The 24,791-nt window shown below is 38.6% G+C and overlaps 1 protein-coding gene across 1 annotated transcript in view; it reads right to left on the minus strand.

Annotated features, from left to right (window-relative positions):
• Window positions 1-24,791, minus strand: part of DAW1 (dynein assembly factor with WD repeats 1) — a 35,743-nt gene that overhangs the window by 8,216 nt on the left and 2,736 nt on the right. Inside the window, exons 2-9 of the mRNA XM_039855603.1 lie at window positions 16,399-16,471; window positions 12,843-12,987; window positions 11,402-11,460; window positions 9,376-9,498; window positions 5,579-5,678; window positions 2,882-2,989; window positions 994-1,100; window positions 30-132 (exon numbers count right to left, since the gene is read on the minus strand). Coding sequence (XP_039711537.1) covers window positions 30-132; window positions 994-1,100; window positions 2,882-2,989; window positions 5,579-5,678; window positions 9,376-9,498; window positions 11,402-11,460; window positions 12,843-12,987; window positions 16,399-16,471 — 818 coding nt within the window. The remainder of the gene's footprint in view (window positions 1-29; window positions 133-993; window positions 1,101-2,881; window positions 2,990-5,578; window positions 5,679-9,375; window positions 9,499-11,401; window positions 11,461-12,842; window positions 12,988-16,398; window positions 16,472-24,791) is intronic.

Below are 24,791 nucleotides of genomic sequence, written 5' to 3' on the forward strand. Positions count from 1 at the left end.
TATAAAGCAAGGACATTTCTTGAGCTCACCATGCAGGTTTTGTCCATAGAGCCAGTTAATATCAGAGAGCAATCCCAGTTGAATAAGGCACTGCTAATCTCTGCACAATGTCCAATTAAGATGTACACCTTCCTGCAAAATGCAAGCGATACAAAAATGCCTTTCTTCAAGATATACGCACGAATAATGGCGGCAAGCCCATTGGTGTAAGAGTCTAAATTCCAGTTCTTACAAAATGATGTCTTTGATGATAAAACGAAGAGGGCTTTGTTATATCTCAAAAAGAGTTAACTACCAATCTCATTTTAACAATAATATACTTACATTTTAAACAATCCAAGATAACAGCATTACTTAAAACGACACTTCAGGAAGGCATAGGTAAGAAATAATAAAGCAGCTTGAAATTCTGGAAGTATCCTCGCGCCAGATGCGCGGACCCCTGGTAGTTCAGAGACTACCCATCAGATGCCCGCAAGGGGCCCTTTCTTCTCTCTCGTCTCTTGCTGCATCCATCCTGATGGGTGCCCCTCCCAAAATTAGCCCTTCTATCAAAATGCAGACAAGTCTAAGAGTGGAGTTTTACAGCACAAACAGGCTAATTTAGTTAACTTCTTAGCAACTAGAACCAAAAATCATTAGAAAGGGAACGGAAGTTCTTGGACTAAATTAAATTTGGAAAATTAGCTGTGGTTTCATTTATTCATGATATCCAAGCCTACCGTAATGACAAGCCATTGAAATGTGATTACATAGTACATGGAATAAATGATAGCTATATAATGAGGCTGTCGCTAACATTCTCCTTTTACGTTCTGTTTTTGGATCAGAAATATCGTTAAAGGATAAAATACGTCATTTATTTTCAGTGTGTCCTATGTCTATGGAATCCAGAGAACAGTTCATACATTTAAGACTAAACTAATAAAATAACAAAGATTGTCTTCTTAACCCTCTGATCCAGGTTGAAAAATTCTTGAAAATGAAGACTACCTTCCAGTCTCAGCGTCCCACACTGTAACTGTGTGATCAAAAGACCCCGTGATGATCCTGCTTCCTGAGGTGTTGAAGGACAAGGAGATGATTTCGGCTGAATGTCCCTGCAAGAGAGCAGATATCGTCGTGTGTACCTGCAGATAAAGCCAGAGCTACAAATGCACCATGTCAGAGGCTGAAGGGAAAGGCCAGGAAAGGCAAAGCTATACGAAAAGGGAAAAAGATTAGCGGTTGGCTGGGGGAGGAATGCGGGGTGACGGCAGATGAGCACGAGGCTTCTTTGGGGATGATGGAAATGCTCCAAACCCAGATTTTGGGGACGGTCGCACAATCCTGTAGGTTCACTAAAAATAAACATAGACTTAAAGCAAGTCCATTTTAACTCGATAAGGCTGGATCTTTGTTTTGCTTTGTTTTTGTCTGTGTGCTTTTTAAGGAAGAGGACATGTTTCGGGACATCAGAGGGCTTCATTCACATTGTCTTGGAAACACTAAAGAGGGTTATGTGATTGATGGGACAATAATAGGTGACAAGCAAAAGGTAAAAGTTTGTGGAATAAAGTGAATAACTTTGAAGAAAGAAAATTCTTATGAGAACTTGATAACTTAACATGAATCGATTAACAAATGTCTGGCCTCTAGCTTGACTCTCATCTGCTGAGTCTAGGGCTGATGCATCAGATTGTCTGAGATAATGGGAGGGAGCCTCCCTCTCCAGTGGATTCTGCTTGGAGCATATCCCTTGTTTTCCCAATGAATTTCTTAATTTTAGTAAATTCATATAACCACTTTTGTTGAATAATACCAAAGTTCATTTACAAATTAAATTTCAAGTTGATTCCAAATGACAAAAATTAAATGTAGCTGAACAATAAAATTCTAATCACACACACTAAACATATTCTCTAGTGGCAGAGAGGTGTGTAGAGCAGGACTCATCCCTCTGAAGGCTCTTAGCATTTGTCTGAAGCAAGAGGGGGCAAAGAGGCAGTGACTTACAGAAATGATGAAAATGAAGATCAGAAAGTGAATACCTATATTAATAATGCTGGCCACTCTGATATAAGAAGAAGAAAAAAAAAACCTTGATGTTAGTTAAAAACTGTTTTTTCTGTCTCTTTTTTTTCTTTTCAGCCCATTTTTTTAACATCCTTAGAAAAGCTCTCTCGGGAGAGGGGTCCTATTTTTTTTAACTCATTTAACATTTGGAAGGATAAAAAAATTGGATTTCCCATCCAGCTACTCTTACTAATTGCCATAGAGAACTGCCTTGTTTTTATTTGGTAGTTTGGGCCGGGTAAGAACTGGAAGTCAGCAGGTCACACAGGAAGGTATGGGATGTGAGGGGGTGGTGACAGACAGGGATCCCTGTGGAGACACGCCACCAGCATTCACTCTGTGGGCGGTGCCTGTCTCCCCTCCTGCCACTTGCCTCTTGTCATTTCAGACTTTGTAAAATGGTGAGGGGTGGGGGTGGGGGATGGTGGCTTCTAAAAGTAGACGGTAGAGGAGAAGATCGCTAACAGTCGTCCCTTCGAGGAATCTTCTGGCAACTTCCTTTGGTTCTGCCCCTTCCCAAAAGCACCAGCCTGCACCTACTTTGCTTTTAGCTAGATAGATGACAATAGGGTTTAAGCTGTGACTGGTGTGGCTCGCAGGCTGAAGTGCATCTGGCTTCCCCAGCCCTTCCATCCAGGTCTTTTGGAAGAGCCAGCAAACCACCCAGAACATTCTTCACTCCAGTCTGAAAACCAATAGCTCAAAATCATCTTCTAACTTAGAGCTAATTTTGGACTATGACTACAAATAAAAACAAACACAAACAATACGTTTCTCCTAAAGGATGGCTAATAAAAATGTAAAACTCTCGACATTGTTAACATACTGTTAAAGTGAATACTTCCTCTCCATTCTGGATGTCCCACAGTTTGGCCGTTGTGTCCATACTTCCAGTAGCTACCACCGTGCTTTGAGGATTGAATGATAAACACACCTGAATGACATGACATGAAAGAGGTTTAAGAAACACAGTTTTAAATGGTTAATTGTATATAGAAGAGCTTTAGGATGTAGCTCCTTTAGCAGATTCCACCTAATTCTTTGTACAAATACTCAGCAAAATCCCAAATATGAGTAGCCTGCTATCTAGGGGTTGAATCCAGAGCAGTCTCATCTTGAGGAGAAGCTGCTTGTCCCTCCAGGTCACCTAGCTCAGGCTTGCAGGGTCACTGGCTCCCTTCACCACTCCCAGACCCCAGAAGAGCAAGGACAAAACCCGCTGCCTTTGAGATTCATGCTGTGTGGCTCCCATCTTCCTTGTCTCTGTTGTCACAGTCCTTCCAATCATGCCCACCTCACTCACTTTGGCTATCTGCTCACAGTCTCAAGCCCAAGTCCTCGGTGGCTTTCACATGGGCCATCCATTCAATACCCCCAGACCCATGACCCTGGACTTCTTTGAATAACCACTCCCGTGGCCACTCCCTGAACCTCGACGTCGCCTTCTCTAGAAGATTCACTACCAATACATTATCTACAGGGTAAAGTCCAAGTTCCTTAACATAGCATATGAGACCTACACTAAATCTATGACACGGCCTCGTCCGCCCCTCCCACGTCAATCGCGCACGCCCTGTGCCCCGGTTTTGAATGGGTTACAGGGCAGGAGGAAGGATCCTCACCCACCGCCTCTGATGGTGGGCAGCCGGCAACTCTGCCCGGTGCATATTAGCATATTCTGTACATGCCTTCACAGGGCAAGGCTGGAAAACTCTGCTCTGCCATACGGAGCCACGTGAGTTCTCAAGCACGGGCCACTGTCGCACGCTGCGCCCGCGCAGCTCCCTCCGCCTGGAACACACGTGCCACTTCCCTGCAAAGGCTTTCCTCAATGCTTCTCTAGGCCGAGGAGACTCGACTGCTCCCCTCTGTGCCCTCACTGAACTCCCCGCCAAATCCTAGCACACCGACGACACGCCTTTGAACTTAAGGACACCTCTACTCTCTCTGTTCAACTGCAGAACCCCTAGAGGGAAAGGACTCGGTCTGATTCCAGTTGGTCCCCAAGCTCATGGGCCAGGGCTCCACCCACAGTCCATAGTTAGTAAACGGTTATTGGATGGATGTCGCTGACCGTGAAAAATATGACTATCTTCCTTGGAACTACATATGTATAAAAAAAAAAACCCTTTCAAAATTCCAGTGGAAACACAGCCACACTATGAAAACGAGGATTATGCTGTTCTTATGACCTTAGGCAAGGTACTTAAACCCTATGCCTCAGCATCCTCAGCAGTAAAATGGGGAAATACCTTCCTCTCAGGGTTGTTATGAGGCACAACCAAACTAACACACGTGAAGGGCTCAGGACACTGCTTCGTGCACTCGAGTGCCAATAAAGAGTCAGTTTTGATTTTTCACTGAAGTAACCTCAGTGTCTAGCAAAACATCTTGAACATAGCATGAGCTCTTATTGGGTGAATATACCATAAATTTGAAAGATGAATATAAGTACATTTTACTCCTAAAATAAGCAGCCTATTTATTTTTAAACTATCGCTTGTTCGCAGGGTGCCAGTTATCTCGCTAATTGCTATAAGATGTAACACAGAGTGGACCAAGGGCAAGGGTTTTCCAAGAGTCAAAGCAATTTAGAGTATCAGACCATTTATGTAAATTTGAGTTCTATTTTGTCACTGAGATAAAAAAAATATATATATGGATTTTGATATCTAGAAAACAATCAGCCTAAATGTTTTACATGATATTTTTAAAAATTTATTTCAAAAGCTATTTTAAGAGCTGCATCGACCCTTATCAAGTCAATCCTTTAAAGGCAAGTCTGTAGAAAAGAACTCAGGTTGGCTGTTTGTACTCATATACTCATCATGTTACGAGTCTCTCTTGCTAATGCAGGATATCCGTAAGATACTAAAACTAGAGTAGTTTGTAAACTGTATCAACAGCACCACATTAAATATACAGGGAATGAAAGTACTGGATAAAGTTTTTATTTATCGTTTTATTTTTTAATTAATTAATCAATTTTTTTGCGGTGACCTTGGCTAACGAAATCCAATAAGTTTCAGCTGTACGTTTTAACAGTCAGACCTATATATATTTACACTGTGTATTTATCTCCCATAGTTAGATTCCTTTCTGTCACCACACGTTTGACCCCATTGACCCCGTCTATCTCTCCTCCCCTCCCCCCCACCCCCTACCCTCTGGTAACTGGATAAAGTTTTTAAATTAATTACAAAGGTAGAACCACTACTTTTATAATGAAATCCTAAAGAGAAATAGCAATAATGTATCGACGTAAGTTCATCAGTTGTGATACAGGTGCCACTCTTGTGGAAGCTGTTGACAGCGGGACGGGCTGTGTGCACGTGCTGAGGGAGACGGGAAGGGGACTGGAGTGTATGGGAGTCTCTGTACCTTCCTCTCAATTTTGCTGTGAGCCTAAACCTGTTCTAAAAAACTAAAGTCTATTAAAAAAAAAGAAGAAGAAAAAAGTAAAACAAAATCGAAAAAAAAAACCCCAGCAATATAAGAAATTTAATAAAATAAATATACTCACTATTTCTGCTGTATGGCCCCTGAAGGTGTGGTAGCATTTTCCCGTTTCTACGCTCCACAGTTTACAGGTCTTGTCGAAGGACCCAGTGGCAATTTTGTCACTAAGATTAAAAAAAAAAAAGTGGATGTTGATATCAAATTCAGCCACAGTAAATGACACACTGAATTAAGACAAAAGATATTAATACAGAAATTGACTTCATTTTTAAAACAATAAGCAATCCTATATGTGTGTCGGTGGATAACAAAATAAAGGTCCAATTTTTTAATGGCATCAGTTTAGATGTTTAATTTTAAATATTTTACATTGAAATTCTATGTTTAGGGTTCATGTACTTTTTAAATTTGTACAATGAATATGGTAAATTTAGTTTAGAAAATTGCTAACACATGAAAATTAATAATGTATAATATAATAAAAAAATTCTGTTAGTAGGTCTCCAATGAAGGATAACATTGAATTTAAAAGAACAACAAAAAATATAAATCCAATTACGCACATGGCTAGATTAAGTTTTAAGAAGGTAGAATAGTGAGTGTCTCCTAAGAAAAATAATGCCTATATTATTCCGATTTTAAGATCTTTGAACAAGAGAGAGGGTTTAAAGGTAAAGACTTCGGTTCTTTTAAACGACGGGCTTCCCACACTTCCTGTGTAACAGGGCTAATGTCAAGACTCAACAGTTAGGAGTAGACTAGCCTGCTCGACATTTGATATGCAACTAAAACGTTTCCCTTTACCCCTGACCTCTACCCGTGCTTTCAAGCAAGTCATCGAACTGTTCCAATCTGGGATCCTCATTTACAGTGCAAGCTCCTTGTTTAAAAATGTGAAGGTTTTAAGACCCAACACACATATCCCAAAGTGAATTATAAATGCTCAGCACAGTTGCAGAATTTTTAGTTGTCCAGACTAACGCTAATGCCTTGCTTTCCTCCTTTGTTCTCCGGCCACCCACATAGCAGTTCTGTGGCCTCGGACAATAAAGGAAAAGCAAGGTCCCTTCTGCAGAGACCTCCAGGGACAGCTTGTCCTGGGAATTCCCATGCACCCACCCAAAGCGCCCTAATACTCAGGCTAGTTCTCTACCCGGAGCCTGTCTCCTGTGGCATCCAGTCTAAGACATTCCCGATCAGTGGCTGTTCAGTGCAACTTCTGCTCCGGGTGTGCTGAAAGCCCCGAGTTCTTCCTCAGTTCCCTCCTCCTGTTCCCATCCTTCCTGCACCTCAAACGTGTCAGTCTCAGGCTACTGCTGTGTCTCGATCAATTTCTGTTCTATCGCATACCCTTCTTACATCCATATGACACCACGTCATAAAAGATATTACTAATTCTAATGTTTTTTTAGAATTACTTTATTGAATCAAAGCTTACTCCTGACCTAATGTGTAAGACAGATAAACTCTAAACTAATTGAAGTCTCTCTCTCTCTCTCTCTCTCTGCCTCTCTGTCTTTCTCACTCTTATTCTTTGGCAACTGTCTTGAACTCACTCTGCTAAAACCTCAATGCCCCAAAGTACAGTGAAAAATGCTGCTCTATCCCCCACATAAATCACAAGACTGAGGTAGCTATGCAATTGGACAAGCGGATTTTTTACTGAGAGTCTTGATAGAATCTAATAGAAGCCCCAAAAAGTGAGAAGTGTTCTTCACCTCTCCATCCCCAAAATCTTTGTTCTCAATTAGATATCCAAAATTATCACGTCCGTTAAATAGACTATTAAAGAATATAGTATTATAGAAAATATACTTTCAAACTCCTTTAAATAACGCTGCAATTAAAAGGAGAAATTATACTAGAGGTAAAACAGTATCATTTATAATTTCAATAAAATCTTTCTCTCCCACAAGCTGATTTAGTAAGGTATTATAAAAATTATCATTCTCTACAATGTAAAAAAATGCATACATCAATGTTAAAGTTTCTGTAATTTAATTGGAATATTTAATCATTTTAATGTACCAATTACGTTCGACTGTGTCATCACAATTAACGTATTTTTAAAATGTATTACATTTTCCAAAGGTATCACGACATTAGCAAACTAGATATCAAGTTCTTAAAATCTGCGGTATAAAATATCTACTCCAAGTGCATCACATTTTTATAAAGTGCCGTTTATTGTCTCTGCTACTATCCTGGACTAAGTTTCCATCATCTCCTAAATGTATGATTTTATCTGCTTTCCACTAATCTCCTCGCCTCCTATTTCTTTTCTCCCCCGAACCCTCCGATCCTTTCTCTCTGCCAGAGCAATCCCGCCAAATTAATCTTGTCATGGTGTCACTCCTTCGTTCGCAAACCTTTCTCAGCGACTCATTCCTCCGGAACAGAGTTCAAACTGCACAGAACGCTCTGACCTCGCCCACTTTCTAGGGAGACGGAGGGCCACTGAGCCTGCCCGACAAAGTCCTACCTAAAATACTGAGGTGCTGACGTCTCGTTGCCCGGGGTGCCCTCGCCACCCCCGTCTCTCCTCCACCTGCCACGCTCCTGCTTTAATCTCATCTCATCCATAAAGGCTCTAACCAGAAGGTATCACGGCGATCTTTCTCTTCTTAGCTTTTAAACCATTTACTATTTTCTAGCCATCAGGACACGACAGGAAAACAACCCTATTTACTGAACCAGCCTGGTTAATGGAGAAAGTCAGTTAAAGCAGGTGCCCATGAAAAAAGAAACATGTGTTAAATTTTTTACTCAAAATGAATATATATACGAATATATGCATCCATTTGCCAATCTTTGGATAAGAGGCCAAGGCCTTTTCTTTGACTACCGGCCAGCTAATTGGAATTCATTACCTGTTTTACAGAAATTATATCCAACCTCTGTAATTTCCAATTTTTAAAAATAATAATAATAATAACTTAAATTTAAGCATACCTGCAGAAGAACAATGTGAGTACAAAAATTTTTCTAAATTTTTACAATGTGTTTTCTCATTTTTACATTGATCTTATCTACGACTTCATTTAGTAACAATATTTTTCAATATTTATCTTTGCTATACTTTCATAAAAAACAACAGCTTTATTTTCAGACTCACATTTTATTTGTTTAAGCAATATTTAATTAAGTTACATACTAAATTACATACTTATGGTTGAAAGCACAACCAATATAAGCAGGTTTATGGACAAGTACAGCTAACTCTTGGCAAGCTTAGAACCCAACCAGAGGGAAGAGAGGCTAAGTACGCCAGTGGTTAGCCTAGTTACTACAAGCATTCAGGAAGCCATGGGTGTCAGTAGTACATCATGCAGAAGGATAGACAGAGAATGTTGATTAATCTATTGAATCAGTTAAACTACAGATTGGTTTAAAATGCTTCTATTATATTTGGTACTGTTATTTATCATGTTACTATATACATTTTTTTTCCACTCGGTAAGACTGAAAATAGCTTCTAAACAAAGTAAACCCTGTTATGTACACATGTCACGTTTCTCCAGAAGCATCAGCCCAGCGCTATCAGCATCAGTAGGAACTGCCTGTCAGAGAACCCCCAGGAGCAGAGTCGGCCTCGCTTCAGCTTGAACTCTGGCTCTCCCCTCTAGTACTGTGGTCCTCGGAAGGAGACTTGAACTTTATAAACTTTATACAGGGACATATAAAGGAGCCCCTGCTCCTTTAAGCATCAAAGGAGGTATTTCAAATGCTTTCAAAGCACACCATCAGGCACTCATTACGGTTTAGTTCGCTGTCTTCCTTTCCTCCCTCAAGAGATGAAGAGATGAATAAATGAATTAATGGGTTAAAGCGGAATAAGGGAATGAGCGAATGTCCTTTTACCCGTAGGGATTGTTGAATGCTATGGCATACACCACGTTCCTGTGACCTTCCAGGGTATGAAGTTCCTCTCCAGATGCAGTGTCCCACAGTTTGCACGTCCGGTCGTAGCTTCCTGTGATAAAGCTAATACACGGAATGTAAATGGATCACAAAGTGAGAACGGTAGCCTGTTACAACGGACCTCGTTTCTCACCTGCAAGATTATAACCCCGTATATCTTGCTTTTTACAGTGGAAATTGTGTATGCAGAATAAACAGTTAAACTGGGAACAATAGCTAAATCTTTTGACTTAAAAACTTTCCAATTTTCTCACAAGCCCAAAAAGGAGTCGCTAAATAAAATGAAGGGTAATCCTGCCAATAATCATTCTCATAATGTAAATAATTACATAATTCAATAATAATTGTGATCAGTAACATTGACTGAAACTCTAACATATCTCAATAAATAACATCATTCTTCCGGAGGGTCAGACCACAAAATTTTAGCATCGCCTTTGATTTCTCTCTTCCGCTCACATCCCACACACAATCTGCTAGTAAACTCTCAAAATACATCCCTGCTATGGCCATTCTCACCGGCTCCATTGCCCCCATCTCTTGCCTAAACAAATAAAACCATCTTCTAATAGGTCGTGGCTCACACATGGGCCTTACAAATCTATTCTGGAGTTATTTTCTTAAGCTTCCTCAAATGGCTTTCTAGCAATCTAGAGGAACATTCCAACTTCTGCTCGTGCTCCACAAGGCCAGTGGCCCTGGCTGTCTCTGGGACTTCAGCTTCTCCCAGAAGCACAGCCTCATCAGCCACATCCGCCTTCTCGCTAATCTGTGAAGCACTACATTGCTTCCTTCATACATGCTGCTCATTCTGTCCATTATCCCCAGGACCTGGGACATGACTGGCACACTGATAAATGTTCAATAAATATTTCTTTAATATTTAACAATCTGTCAACATGACTATTCTCTTACAGGAGTAATTATCATATCGACATCTAATATTTTAAAGAAAAATGATAGTATATTATAGTATATTAGTTATTTCTTAAGTTTTCCATTAGGACAGATATTTGCTCAACACAGGAAAAAAAAAAACGCATAAAATTGAAAAGCCAGTCTGAATGTCAAGTGGTAATGATAAAAAGTGAAAATAAATTCTGCTATCTAAACAAAATAGAATGTTCGACAAGGCAGTGTGTCTCTGATTCTCTTCTAGACACTTCTTCCTAGCTTCTTTGGGAATGTGAACTGGTACTATCATTATAGAAGACAGTATGGCGGTTCCCCAAGTAGGTAAAACTACTTTTAGATATACGTCCACAGGAAATGAGCTCAGGATCTCATAGAGATATCTGCACAACCGAGTTCCTGGCAGCCTTGTTCACAATGGCCACGTACGGAAACAACGTAAGTGTTCGTCAAGGGACGAATGGGTAAAGAAAATGTGATATACATATTTCAGGTGCTTTCTTCACCAAAAAGAAACATATTAACTGTGAGAAGATGATATTTTAATAAGCTCAACGGTGGTAATTATTGCACTGTGTATACGTATATCAAATCATCTGTTGCATACCTTAAATATGTACAATTTTTATTTTTAAAAATTTTTCCCTTGATTATTAAAAGTTAGAAATAAAAAATAGATATAGAAACTGAAGTAGAAATAGAAATACATAGGCAGGGCAGAGAGGATTCTTAGGGCAGTGAAACTGTTCTATCTGATATTATAAGGGTGGATACATGTCATTATACATCTGTCGACCCATAGAATGTACAAAACCATGCGTGAATCCTAATGCAAACTATGAACTTTGAATGATGATGATGTGTCAATGTAGGTTCATCACTTGTAACAAATGTACAACCTCGGGGGGTGGTGATGGTGGAGGAGGCTGTGGCGGGGTGCGCGGGCAGGGGGCATATGGGCAATCTCTATGCCTTCTGCTCAATTTTGCTGTGAACCTAACACTGCTCTTAAAAAATAAAGTCTAATAAATTTTTAAAAACTAAAGAACCTTACCAAGAGCCCGATTTATTAAGTGCGACATTAGTCAGTGGCAGTATATGTGCTCGGAGAATCTTCAATTAAAAAAAAAAAAAACACCATTTGTTTTAAACTCAAATAATATTAAGTTTAATGTGTTATTTTAACTTCAAACCAATGAAGACATTCAAGTTTGTGTTAATTATACATAATATACAGACAATATCTAACATGTGAATGAGAAAAATACATTGTACTTTTTATTATTAAGACCAATAATATATTTAGTAGTTAAAAATAGTTACAAAAACATAATTAAATCTGTGTTTTCCATCAATATGTCTTTAAGGTATGTTTTTGCTATTAAATAAAATATCAAATAGCACTAATTTATAACATTTTCTTTTACATACAACACATGTTTTTGTATATAAGTATAGAGTATATACAGAAAAGATGCTATGTTTAAAATATAGACTTTACAATATATTATTACTTTTTTGAATCCTAAAGCTCCATTAGAATCAAGGGATGTCTTATTTTATTTACCTTTCAATCCCTACATTATCTAGCAACTACTGGATGCTGAGTATTTATTGAATATATATATATTGCATAGTTTGTTTACGCAGTGATTGGATAGGTTGTGACTGCCCCAGCTACGTCTACTACCAGAGTGTAACTACTATTATTAGTGTCTCCTTTCACTATCAAAAATGTTCCCTTCGAACGATAAATTCCAAGGCACAATAGTTGCGATGCTCACATTTGAAGTTAAATAGTGCCATCTACTGGAGAAAGCAATATTGCAAGAATAAACATCCTCTTCCAGTAAATTGAATGAATACAAGAGATTGTACGAGGATTTTGTATCGAATAAAATATGGTGAGTGTATAAATATTTTATTTTAATTATATTTAAATCACAAAAATATAATCAGTATAAAATGAAGCTACTCCAGGATAAACTATTAAATATTGTTAAATAATAAAGACAAAAACAAAAACTGTTCTTGAAGTAATAAATGACTGCATTCGTTATATTTTTAATTTAATCATCAGAAACTTTAGAGAAAAATAAGCATATTTACATTGCATTAAAATTATTATATATAGTTTAGTTCACACAAAAGCTGAAAATCTAAAATATTGCTATACCATGAAATACAACTTCTGAATATTACTCTAGCTGAAAAATTAATTTAAATTATTCAATAACTTAAAACTACCTTAATGGTTATTCTTTAAATTTATTATTATAAAAAAAATTAAATTTACCACAAATCTTTATTAAACTTCTCAAGAAATAAATGTTTGAATTTCACTCATTCATTCAACAAACACTTAGCCTTAGCAAATATATGTGAGGCACGAAAATAAAATAAATAGAGAAAATAAAATTTGTATTTTATCTCAAATTAAGAGACTATCGATTAGTCAAAGTTCTTCTACTTAGTATTTTTAAAACACACATTACCTTAAAAAGATAGAATTGGTGGCTGCTGTGCTGCGTGAGTTTATCTTGTAACCTCTGTACTAGAAGTTTTACTTGGTCTGATCGTGAAGCGGTGATTAGAGGTTCTGCTTTCTGTATCTCTTCTACTAAGGCATTGACATCAGTACTGAAATTCACAGGCACACAAAAGTTACTTTTTTCTATGCCAAAAAATTGTATATACATTCATTACATGGAGAGTTGCATTGCGTTACGAAGCATAGCATTTATAAAATGTCAAGACCGCCATCACCTTTACCAAGGAATCCTGGGGGGAAGAAAATCATACAAACCAACAAAGTGCATCGTGCCTGGATGAAAGCTTCTTGGGTTCTCCAGAATACATTCTCATTACCTGACTTCTCCTGTGGAAAGGTGCAAAGGTTCTGATTTGCTCACCTAAGAAGGCCAAGGGCACACTGGTCCTAAACATGAGCTCCTTCTCTTTTTTTTTTCTTTTAAATAAACATCTATCGAATGTTCTGGTACTGTTATACTTTCTTTCAATTATACAGATGTTTTCTCATTTAACCCTGTAAGAACCCTCTAATTTAATACTTTTATTATAATTATTTTAGTGACGAAGAGACTGAAGTTCAAAAAGGTTAGGATTTTAAATCCTAAAGAAAGAGAAAATACCTGACCAAAGGTAAACACTCAAAGAATGATGGTTATTAATGTTTCTTATTTGCTCTAATGCGATTTCCCTGAAAGAGAACTGGTCTGAAAAGGATAGATTTAGGGTGTCCCCAGTATTCAAATAATCTATAGCAATTCCGATAAATTTTGCTAGTCCAGAAGAATATTACATCAAGATAAATATTGATCTCTAGAAACCATAAAGCATCCAAAATAGGGTGATTTTGCAAAACATGTATCAAAGATCCATTGCCTAGTGCCCTCCCTTCTAGAAAGGCCTCATGGCCCAGCAGTGAGCGAGGTATTCAGTGAACAGACGGCTACAGCTTCTTCAGGACCCACCTTGGCGCTCGAGCCCAGGCCTTGCTCTACGTGGTCCTCGGCCCAGGGCTGAGCAAAGAGACGGCAGAAGAGCCTGTCCGTTTCTGCCCGGAGAAGGGCTTCACCTGGGAGTTTTCCTTCCCGTGGGCGAAGGCTGGCGTCAAATCTGCATCATCCTGGTCCATGGCTCCTCCTGCCCGACCCCTGCTTTGCCCCCTGGCCTGCCACAGGTGTCACTTCCTAGTAACCTTTTACCCACCTACCTGTCTCAGCATCTGCTCCCCAGAAAAACACACTCTGAGAAGCATCCGCCTCCTCTTCACAAAAAAAAAAAAAAAAAAACACGTTTCTTGAGCTCCAGTTTTGTGCAAGGAGGCTGTTCATGCCTCTTACATTTATCGAGTACCTACTGCAGGTTAGGCCCTGGGAGTGTAACAGTATGGTCCCAGCTCTCGAGAAATAAAATCTACTAGAATAGAACTGAATGTCTGGAACAGGAATGAATCGGAGCCAGTTTATAACAGTGACTTTGATAAATTCTCAGAGAGTCAGTTGTCAGAAGAGTTACACTTTTGTAAGAATTAAAAAAAGATAATAATGTCCCTTGAAAAGATTTCCAACAAATGTTATGAATCAATACAGATTTCCTGCAAGATCTAAATTAACCAGATATTTATTCTGTACGTTCCCAACCCTTCGGTCCTATTCTAATTGCTATTTTCCAGCACAGTAACTCCAGTATGTCATAAATAATGCAAGTATTTTTATGTGCAAAATATTTCCAGATTCTTGGGCAGAACTAGAAACAAGACTCGTACTTTTTTTTTAACTTCGAGACTTTTTTTGCTCTATAGGATGACTATAACATCCTAAAGATCTGTACTTTTTAAACAGAAATCTGCGTTTTCCTGAATCTTTAGCTGAAAGTTATTCTCTTATATAGAAGTTCGCCACTCATATGATGTTCCGTTTTGTACAAGTTACTTCTTAAACTAAACAGTTAGTATCTTCATAGCCTCTCGTAGATTCTAATCTAGAGCTTTACATGGAGAAGGTACAAATACATCATTACTGAATAAATAAATGAACGTCTAACAGTGGAACTTTCTGCCTGCTGGCACGATCGCACAAATCAGTGAATGTTCCATTTACAAAAATAACAAGAAGGCTTGATTTGCCCTGAGGCCTTGTCTTCCCTGTAAATAGAATAAAAAGGGATTGATGTAGATAAAATTCAATGACATTATTTGGTTACCATTTACTCTTCTATTTAAAAATATACACAGCTATTAAGTACCTTCTCGGTGCCAGGCACCTGGAAGAAGACTGGGACTCCCCCGTCACCTTCATCACGCAAGCCACACCCTGTCCGCCTCCCCTCGGACAGACTCCAAACTCGGCAGCAGCTCTCGCCAGCCGTGAGGCTGTTTGTGCTTATTTTAAAACTAGAGAGCAGCTTGTCCACTACTTAATTAGACAAGGAGAAGTCCCTCTGCTGACAGTCTCTGTTCTCCTCTCCACTAATCATGACGAAGTAAAAAGAAAGTCATAATGGAAAATCACTTATTTCACTGGGGGATAACTCTAAAATACCTATTGCAGGATTTTTTTTGTTCAATTTTTTTTAGATTTTTCTCCCATTTAGAGAGAAAAATATCTCTCTAATATCTTCACCATATCTGAGCACAGGCTCCCACAGGTATAATCGCTAATCTGATTCTGTATCTGGAAGTGGAGTTTCGCATAAGATTTTTCTAAAGGAAAGGGATTCTGGGCTATGTGATCTAACCAGGGGATTTCCTCTGGGCGAACAACTTTCACAAACAAACTTGTGGTCCTCCCAGCTCTGCTCCGTGGCAGTTAATGAGGAAATCGTATATACGGTCAACCTTGTGAGATATTTATCTACTAAGAAAATGGCAGTAGCAGGGGAGGGAGGTGGGGGATTAAATCGTTTCATTAATAAATAAACAAATAAATAAATAATTTTTAAAAAAAATAAAACGGGCTCAGTAATATCTTAAAATTTAATAACCAGTACTCCTCAAAAATGTTAAAGTCATCAAAACTAAGACAAGCTGTCGCATCCATGAGGAGCCGAAGGAGATCTGACGACTAAATGAAATATGGTGTCCTGGGTAGGATTTTAGAAGCGAAAAAGAGAATCGGGCAAAAGCCAAAGAAAAATGAATAAAATACCACCTTTAGTTTAAAACAACATATTAATGTTGGTTCATTAATTATGACAAATGTGCAATATTAACCTAGGGGATCCTGAGTGTGGGGTACGAGGGAACTCTGTCTTCGCTGCTTTTCTAAAACTATTAGGGGGAAAATAAAGGTCTATTCAGAAAGAAAAAAAATGGTAGAGGGTCCTTTTTCCACCTCTTTCTCATTCAGCAAGACACTCAAGTAGAATTCACGGAAAGAAACAGAAAATTACACACCACGGAACATTTTTTAAAGCAACGTATCATCTGAGTTTGTGCGGCTCATCCACGCAGTACCCAATGTCAGGGTTTTCCACTAAAGAAAAATGTGGATCTGAAATACATTTTACATTATATAGCCAGCTTACCTTGGACTGAGATCAAGCAAATCTATGGATTTGGTCTTCAATTTTCCACTCTTTTCATATTCCAACATAATTCCTGTAAAATAAATAAATAAATAAAATAAATATTCCTGTAAAATAAATAAAAGAAGACATTTATGACGACAACCTACAAAGCTAGTCTGCTTGGACATAATTGTTTTCATTTTTATTTTTAAATTCTTTGCATTTTTCAACATGAAACACATGCGGTGATGTCTAATTCTAAAGCAAGATTGTGTAAACTCGCTTTCTCTTGGTCCTTCCTCGAAACACAACTAAACACCCTTGAAATCATTCAGCAGGCAACGCTAGGAGAATTGAGAGTGGTGCAGCAGAAGGCGGACTGGCTAGGGGTCTCAGGAAAGGCAACGCGGTGATTTCCCTGGGTTTTCGCTTTAGCTCCTATGCATCCCCACCTGGGGACCAGAGGGACGTGTAGCCTGGAACCAGCAAAGGCCATAGACAATAAAAACCAAACAACAGCAACAAAGCTCGTTCGCCATGGCCGAAGGCACAGGAGAGTGCTAAACTCAACCCCGCTCCACCGCTGAGGCCCTTGCAGGCAGTCCAACCCACCAGAGACAGCCCTGGGCTACCCTAGTTCCCACAGCAAGGCTGGGCCCCATCAGCTGTCCGATGCCTGCGGCAGACACAGCAACAAAGCCTCAGACCGTCTTGACATGTGCTCCTCTGCTGGGGCCTCCGAGGTTCATCTAGTCTGTCTACAGCAGGTCCTGTCCCAGGACCTCCCAGACCCCACTCCACAACCAGGTGGGCAGTCACATTCATCTACAAAAGGTGGCAATGAAGTCCCAGGATGTCCCAGATGCTACTCTACAACTTGGCACCGAAGCAGTGTCTCCCTGTCTTTCAACCGGTGGCATAACCAGGTCCAGGGTCTTGATCCCCCACCCCCAGAGGTTCACCAAGCAAGAGCAGGTATATTGGGAAGTACCTTCTGTCCCCACAGGTGGCACTGGCAGAGGTGGAGCAAGAATCTTGGCAGCGCCAGAAAACTGAACTGCCCTGGAACTAAGCCCACAAAAGTAGACCAGAACCTGTGTATGCTAAGTCTAAACATGATGACGGCCTGCCAAAATAGAATTAGATATGATCAAGTGCCTCCTAACATAATACCCAAAATGTCCAGGACACAACAACAGTAAAACACAATCAGCAAACTCCAATATCCAGGATATAACAAAAAATCACCCATCATACCAAGAACCAGAGAAAGATAATCAACAAACACCAACATGGAGATAAATCAGATGCTGAAATTATCTGACAAAGATTTTAAAAGAACATGTCATAAAAATACTTTAGCAATCATTTGTAAATACACTTGAAATAAATGAAAAAATATTTTTAAAATCTCAGAAAAGAAACAGAAGTTATTAGAACCAACCAAGTGGGAATTATAGAACCGAAAAGGTAAATAACCACGATGAAAAGCTCGCTGACGAGAGTCAATAGTAGAATAGCGATGACAAAGTATAGAAGCAATGAACTTGAAGACGGGTCAATAGAATATATCAATCAGCATAACAAAGAGATAAAAAAAGAAAAAGAAGAAAAAAAACTGAACAAAGCCTCTTGGGCGCTTTTTTGTGCTATCTCTATAGCTATGGTCTTAGGAAAACCTCATACTCTAAATTATGGAGGACACAAAAGAGTTTTTGTTTTTGTAATATTTTCCATATTAAAATGAGATCATTTAAAAATATTTATTAAAGTTTTTACAAATAGCGAGAGTGCTTCATAATGGCATAGATGACAGAGGCTCTGTTCATCCCTCTGGAGACCAAATCAAAATTTTGACGGAAACAAGGAGCAGCAGCAAGGAAAAATCACCTGGGATCTGGAGAAACAAGCCATACAACTAGGGAGAAGTCCAAGAAAGCACCCTGCAACGGCAGAAGGTAGGACGGGGCGAGAATGTGGGACCATCCGGTCCCAAGCAGCTGAGTGAGCCGGAGGCTGCGGCCGCGGCAGTGGCGGACGCCTCTTAAAGGGGCCGCGTCTGCGAGCGGATTCTTGCGGTGACCGACCTGCTCACTCTGAGCACCAGTGCAAATTCAGTTGCACGCAGCGGGCACCAGGGACTTACAGAGAGACATTGTCAGAGTGAGGGCTGAGGTGAGCCTTGCTCGGTACAGAAGTGCCAGTGGTATCCATTGTTCTCTGTTGAGCCCTCTTGACTCCCAGTGCGGACACAGCACCTCCACAGCCGTGATGTCATCAAACTGGATGACAGAGGTTGCTCAGTCTAGAGGATTCCCTGAAACCCTGCCTTCCCCAACTCACGGCCTCACCCAAGCCACATCCAGGTGTATCCTCAGCAAGTCAAGTACTCCTTGCCGAGCAGCGCCTAGACTCACTCTGGAGGCAGCTGGCCTCAGTTTCTGGGGTGGCCTTTTGAGGCAACTATAAGCACAGATTCTGTGGATTGCTTGCTAAATCTTAACAGGTGGCCCCAGAGGGGTACAGGTTTGGGCTAAGTTTGACCTGCAGCTGAACCCCTCTCAAGACTGTGCCACTGAACACCTACTACACAAATCCTCACTAATAAGACCAGGAGACTTAGGAGCTTTGCTTAGTACATAGAAACAGACACAGAAAGATAGCCAAAATGGGAAGACAAAGAAGCAGAAACCATATGACAGAACAGAACAGAGATCCAGATATAATGGAGTCAAGTCATCTAACAGATGCAGAGTTCAAAACACTGGTTATAAAGATGCTCAATGAACTTTTTGGAAGTGCAGAGAACTCCAACAAAGATATAAAAAAAACATAAAAATGGAAGTGGAAATTATAAGAAGGAACCAGTCTGAAATGGAGAACACATTATCTGAGATGAGAAGTATATTAAATGGAATAAACAAAGGAATAAACAATGTGAATAAAGAAGAGGATCACATGCCCTAGCTAGAGGACAGGAAAGCCAATCAGGACACTCAAACAGAATGGCGAGAAAAGAGGCCAAGACTATAAAGATGATTTAAGGAGGATATGGGACCTATTAAGGCTCCAAATGTTCGTCTGATTGGCGTAAGTGCAGAAAATCAAGATGTTGAACAGCTGTTTGAAGAAATAATGATGGAAAACTTCGCTAACCTGGCAAGGGAAATGGATATAAAACCCCAGGAAGCTCAGAGGATTCCAAAAATCAGGGATCCGAAGAGGCCCACACCAAGACACATCATAATTAAAATGCCAAAGGTTAAATACAAAGAAAAAATTTTAAAAGCAGCAAGAGAAAAACAAATACTTACATATAAGGGAACACCCATATGACTGGCAGCTGATTTCTCAAGAGAGACTATGCAGGACAGAAAGTCTTGGCAAAGAATATTTGAAAGAATGAAGACCCAGGATATACAACCAAGAATAATTTATCCAGCAAAGCTATCATTTAGAGTTGAAGGACAGATAAAGAGCTTCCCAGACAAAAATAAACTAAAGGAATTTATCACCACCAAGCCAGAATTACAGGAAATGTTGGAGGGACTTCTTTAAGAAGAAAAAACATGTTTCGAAAACAGGAGTAAAGTATGGTAACAACCACATTCCTATCGATAAGTTCCTTAAAGGGAAAAGAATTAAGTGCTCCTACCAAGAGATGGAGTGGCTAAAAGGATAAGAAAACAAGACCCCTACATATGAAAAGGAAGGGGATGGAAAAAGATATTGCTTTGATGAACCTAGAAGGTATTTAAGTCAGACAGAGAAAGATAAACCCTATATGATTTCACTTATATGTGGAACTTAAGGAATAAAAAGAACAAACTAATCAAAAACAGACTCACAAATATAGTGAACAATTTGGTGATGGACAGAGGGGAGGGGAGTTTGGGGGGCTGGGAGAATGGGCGAAGGGTTAAAGAAATACAAATTAGTAGCTGACAGATGGTCACGGGGATGGGAAGCATGGCATAAGGATTGCAATTAGCATTAATACATTGGCTAGGTGGAGGGTCAGGGGAGGGAGAGAGGGAGCAATTGGGGGGATCATTTTACTAACTATATAGATGTTTAACTAATGTACTGTGTACTTGAAACTAATTAAAATTTTAAAATAAATAAATAATTTTAAAAAATTTTACAAATAGCAATGATAAACTTATAGCGTGTTACCATAAATAATGTATTATGTAGTCATAACTATCTTCTTCCCCCCCAAAATAGTAAGAACCGTAACACTGTTTCACACTTTTGCAAATCTGTTGAATATCTGGCTTAATCAAAGAGCTCGGTTCTCATCTCTGCTTCTGCATTCAAGCTATTACTGTACATTGTTTAAATGAAGTATAAGAAAAAAAAATCTGGTCATACACAGATATGTAGATAAAAAATGGAGAAATATTTAAATTGCCTTTTCAGGTAATCACGGCTAATCTTCTTTAATGCTACATTAAAACTTCACAAGTGCTAGTTTCATAAAGATAAGTTGCAAAATGATATCTGAAACCACATCGGCTAGATCCTCCTATTCTGATAAAACTGTTGGTCTCGTCACACTTTCAAAAGGTATTTTATCCATGTGTAAATTATAACATCCTGTGCTGGATACTTAAAAAATATCCTGAGTTACGCACAACTTCTAAATATTGCTATAGTTCATTATACAATATCCCAAAATTCACATGTATTAATGTCACTACCACTATCAGTCACCAGAAAACTCTCTTATGGCGGATAAGCTGTCCAGCTCATGGTGGTAGATACCAGTGCTCTGGAATTCTAATTTTTGCTTGAAAGCTCTCTAACTTTATCACTGGCAAGAAATGCTGAAAGTTTTGTTGTGAAGTTGCAGGCTCACTTTGTTCATTTTCAAGAAAATGTCTGTCTAATGTCCAAGTCTGAAAACCATGTGTGTTTCTCGGTCAGTCTTTCAATTAAAAATGGTGTTCCATGAAAAAAAAAAATTTGGCTAGTTCATCCCTCCACCCAAACAACTGCAGGGGTGTTTTCCTCAAGACACGGTCATTCTTCGCTGGGCAGCAGAAGCGTTTTACGAGTCTTCCCGGTTTTATCGCCCAGTTACATGTACCCTTTGTCAGTATTTCACATTAGAAAGTTTTCCTGCTTCACCAAGGACATTCTTAAGTAAAACTGATGGTTTTCTTTTCCTGCTGCAAGCGTGTATCAGTGAGGAAAACCATGACCATAGTGATAGTTTGGGGCCACTGCCTTGATTTGTAGTAAGGTACCAATAGTTTCCCCACCTACTGTCTTTGCATCCTTAGTGCAAATGTCAATACAGCGAAAAAAGCAAATTATATCTTCTTGTCATGTGAAAAGAGCTTTGACCTGGAGGCCCCACTGAAAGGGTTCAAGGGCCCCTCGTTATCCTACAATTTGAGAGTCATTGCTAAAAACCGCAACTTGATATAACAGATGTTAAATTAATCTATGGGGTTAAAGTAATTATGATGATTTTATTTTTTTGGAACTTGAAAAATTATCAAATATTATAGCAAACTATAAAACAATAAAGTGTGGTTCTGATAGAAAATTATATCGATATAATAGAATCACCTATATAAGGAAATTTTCAAACAAAGTGAAGGTAATATTTTAAATTAATGGGGAAAGAATGGATTATTCAATAAATAATGATGTAAAAATCAGCTGAATTTTGAAAAAAATAATGAAACTAGATTTCCACTGTACAATGCATAAAATATATTCTAGGTTAATTAGAAATTTTAGTATTAAAAATAGAATATGAAATGTTCTAAATCAGAGAACATATTTATATCTTAGTATCTGTAATTGACTTTTTAAGCGTGACGTGAAACTCAACAGCTAAAAAATAATAAAATTAACACATCTGTCTGAAATAAAATTTAAACTTCTACACAGTAAAAGATCCCACAAAGTTAGGAACAAATGGTAATCAGTAAAATAATTTCAACTACAAATACAAGGCTTAAGGAACTTAATATAAAAACTCTAAAATTATTTTAATAAAGAAAATCAACAAAAGGCAATGATCAATAAACAGATCAAAATAAAATGTCTCCGACTTCATTAAGAAATACAAAATAAAATAACAGATAAGATTTTTATCCATCAGATCAGCAAAAATTATAAAGGCTAATACTCAATAATAGCAAGGTTAAAGACACAGGCATTCTCACTTACTATAGGTAGACGTGGTAGGTGGCTCTTTTCAAGGGACCTTCAGTGGGTTAAGGGTGAAGTTAGCTATCCATTTATGCATTTTTCAAAATTTGGTTATAAGTAAATATTAATTTTATAATAAAAAAGTAGGATAAAAACAAGAACATGGAGAAAAATGAAAAATGATACAGATCAACATTATTAGAATATAAACTCTTAAAGACCAACAGCCTCATAATGTTATTTGAAAACCAGAGATACAGTACCTTGAAACAAAGTTTCTATCAATTTAAGGCATCATCAAGGACCACTGCTTTCCTGTTCTCTAATTTTAAGGTTTTTGCTGTATATGTACTACTTATTCTTGAGGAAAGTAGGCATTTGATAAACAGTTGAATAACAATATAAACAGTGAGTAAGTAATATAATCATAATCTGTAACTCAGGGAAAGTTTAGAAAGAATTAGCACTTGACAACCCATACAACATAATCTAATATCCGAAGGAAATGCATTTTAAAAATATAGCAAGCAAATTCATAAAATTCTTTCTTTATTCACGACCATCTTGTTTCTAACAAAATGAAAATAGTCAAAAGTCTTTAGGTTGACTACTAAAAATTAGCTGGGTTACTATACGAATAAATCTAGAAAATAAAGTGCAAAATCTGAAACATGTACAGTGACTTTTTTATTGTGACAAACATAGAGGAAGTATGCTCACCCTTCCCATGATCGCTGAGCTCCAAAATGAGCAAGACTGTGACATGCGCAGTGAAGAATGCAAGAGAAAATAGACAAAGATGTTCACAGAATACATGTTGTTCTTCAGTGATTGTTTCCCACAGTATCTTAATATTCTTGATCTTCCCCTAGTTGTGCATTATCATGCAATAAGTATAATTCCCAAAACACTTAAGTAAGAAGCTGCTTTGCCCAGAATTTTATAATGTACTAAAAGGCTCAGCTCCAGAAGATATGAGTATTCCTTAGCCAGGTCAACAGAAACCTTTAAAGTGCTCAGAATATTAATCAGCTTAATTAATGTTTATTTAATTCATTCTCCTGGACATAAACCAAGGACCTGCCCACAATAAATTAAAGACAAAGAGAGTCATAACTGAGTCAGTCGGAAGGCACGTATTCGACACCTACTCCTCACAAAGCGAAGAGCTTATGAGTTAATGAATGTGACCAAGATAATAAAGAAATGCCCCATGCTTGTTTAGCCATGTTACTGTTATGTACCTTAGTCATCAGGAATGTAGGTAGGAAGAGGGATCACTCGGTGGATGCCAATACAACAGCTCCTGACCTATTCTTAATCAAAAGAAAGTGGGAGGACTGAAATGAGAGGATTAGGAGGAAAAGGAAATTGGCCTTATAGACAGAAAGGATAAAGGTAGCATGGGGAATGATTCAGCAGTGAGTGATTTTTTTTTTTTTCCTATTCGACAATGTTATTGCAATGCTTACCTGCTATTCAGCAGTGCCTGGGAAATTGGCATATAATGTATGGCTCATCAAAGACTGGAATTCAGAAATTAAACATCTAACATGCTAAGTGATATGACCTCATTAGGAGATAATCATTAAGACAATAATAGTCCCAAGTATGAGTCTAAAGCCTTACCTGAATCTAAGATTGCTATTGGAACCCTGGACTTTTAGAGCTGGAGAGGACCTTGAGGATGACCAATCCTACCCATTCACATTTCAGGCAGAGTTCCAGGCATTCTACTTAACACACACCATCTCGTTAAACTCATTCATTATTTAATTATGTGCATACCTTTTTATGCACCAGGCTCTATTCTCGGTGTAGTGGACAAAACAGGCAAAGTCCCTGCCCCCGTGAAGCTTTTATTCTAGTTGGAAAGACTAAGATAAATAAGTAAAATGATGGCATGTCGACTTGAGATAGTGCTAAGAAAAGACAACGCAGGGAAGGGAGCTATGAAATATCTTGAAAAATTGGAAATTCTAGAGAAAGAGATTTCACTTTGCTAACTTACTTTTGAGGAAAGAGCTAAAAAAAAGATGCGAGTGTTGCCTATGCAGATGTCCAGGGAAAGATGATTCGAGGTCAAAAAAAGAACAAAAACAAACAAACAAACAAAAAATGAAAAAAACGAGCAACTTCAGAGACCCCGAGTGTAGACACAATTGGCCCATCCAATTGTGAGAAGGGGAGCGATGCTGGAATGGGCAGCCTCAGAGGTCACGGCCCTTTTACTTTAAGTG

The sequence above is a fragment of the Pteropus medius genome, unplaced genomic scaffold, assembly GCF_902729225.1.
Source record: "Pteropus medius unplaced genomic scaffold, Ma_sr-lr_union100, whole genome shotgun sequence".
NCBI lineage: Eukaryota > Metazoa > Chordata > Mammalia > Chiroptera > Pteropodidae > Pteropus > Pteropus medius.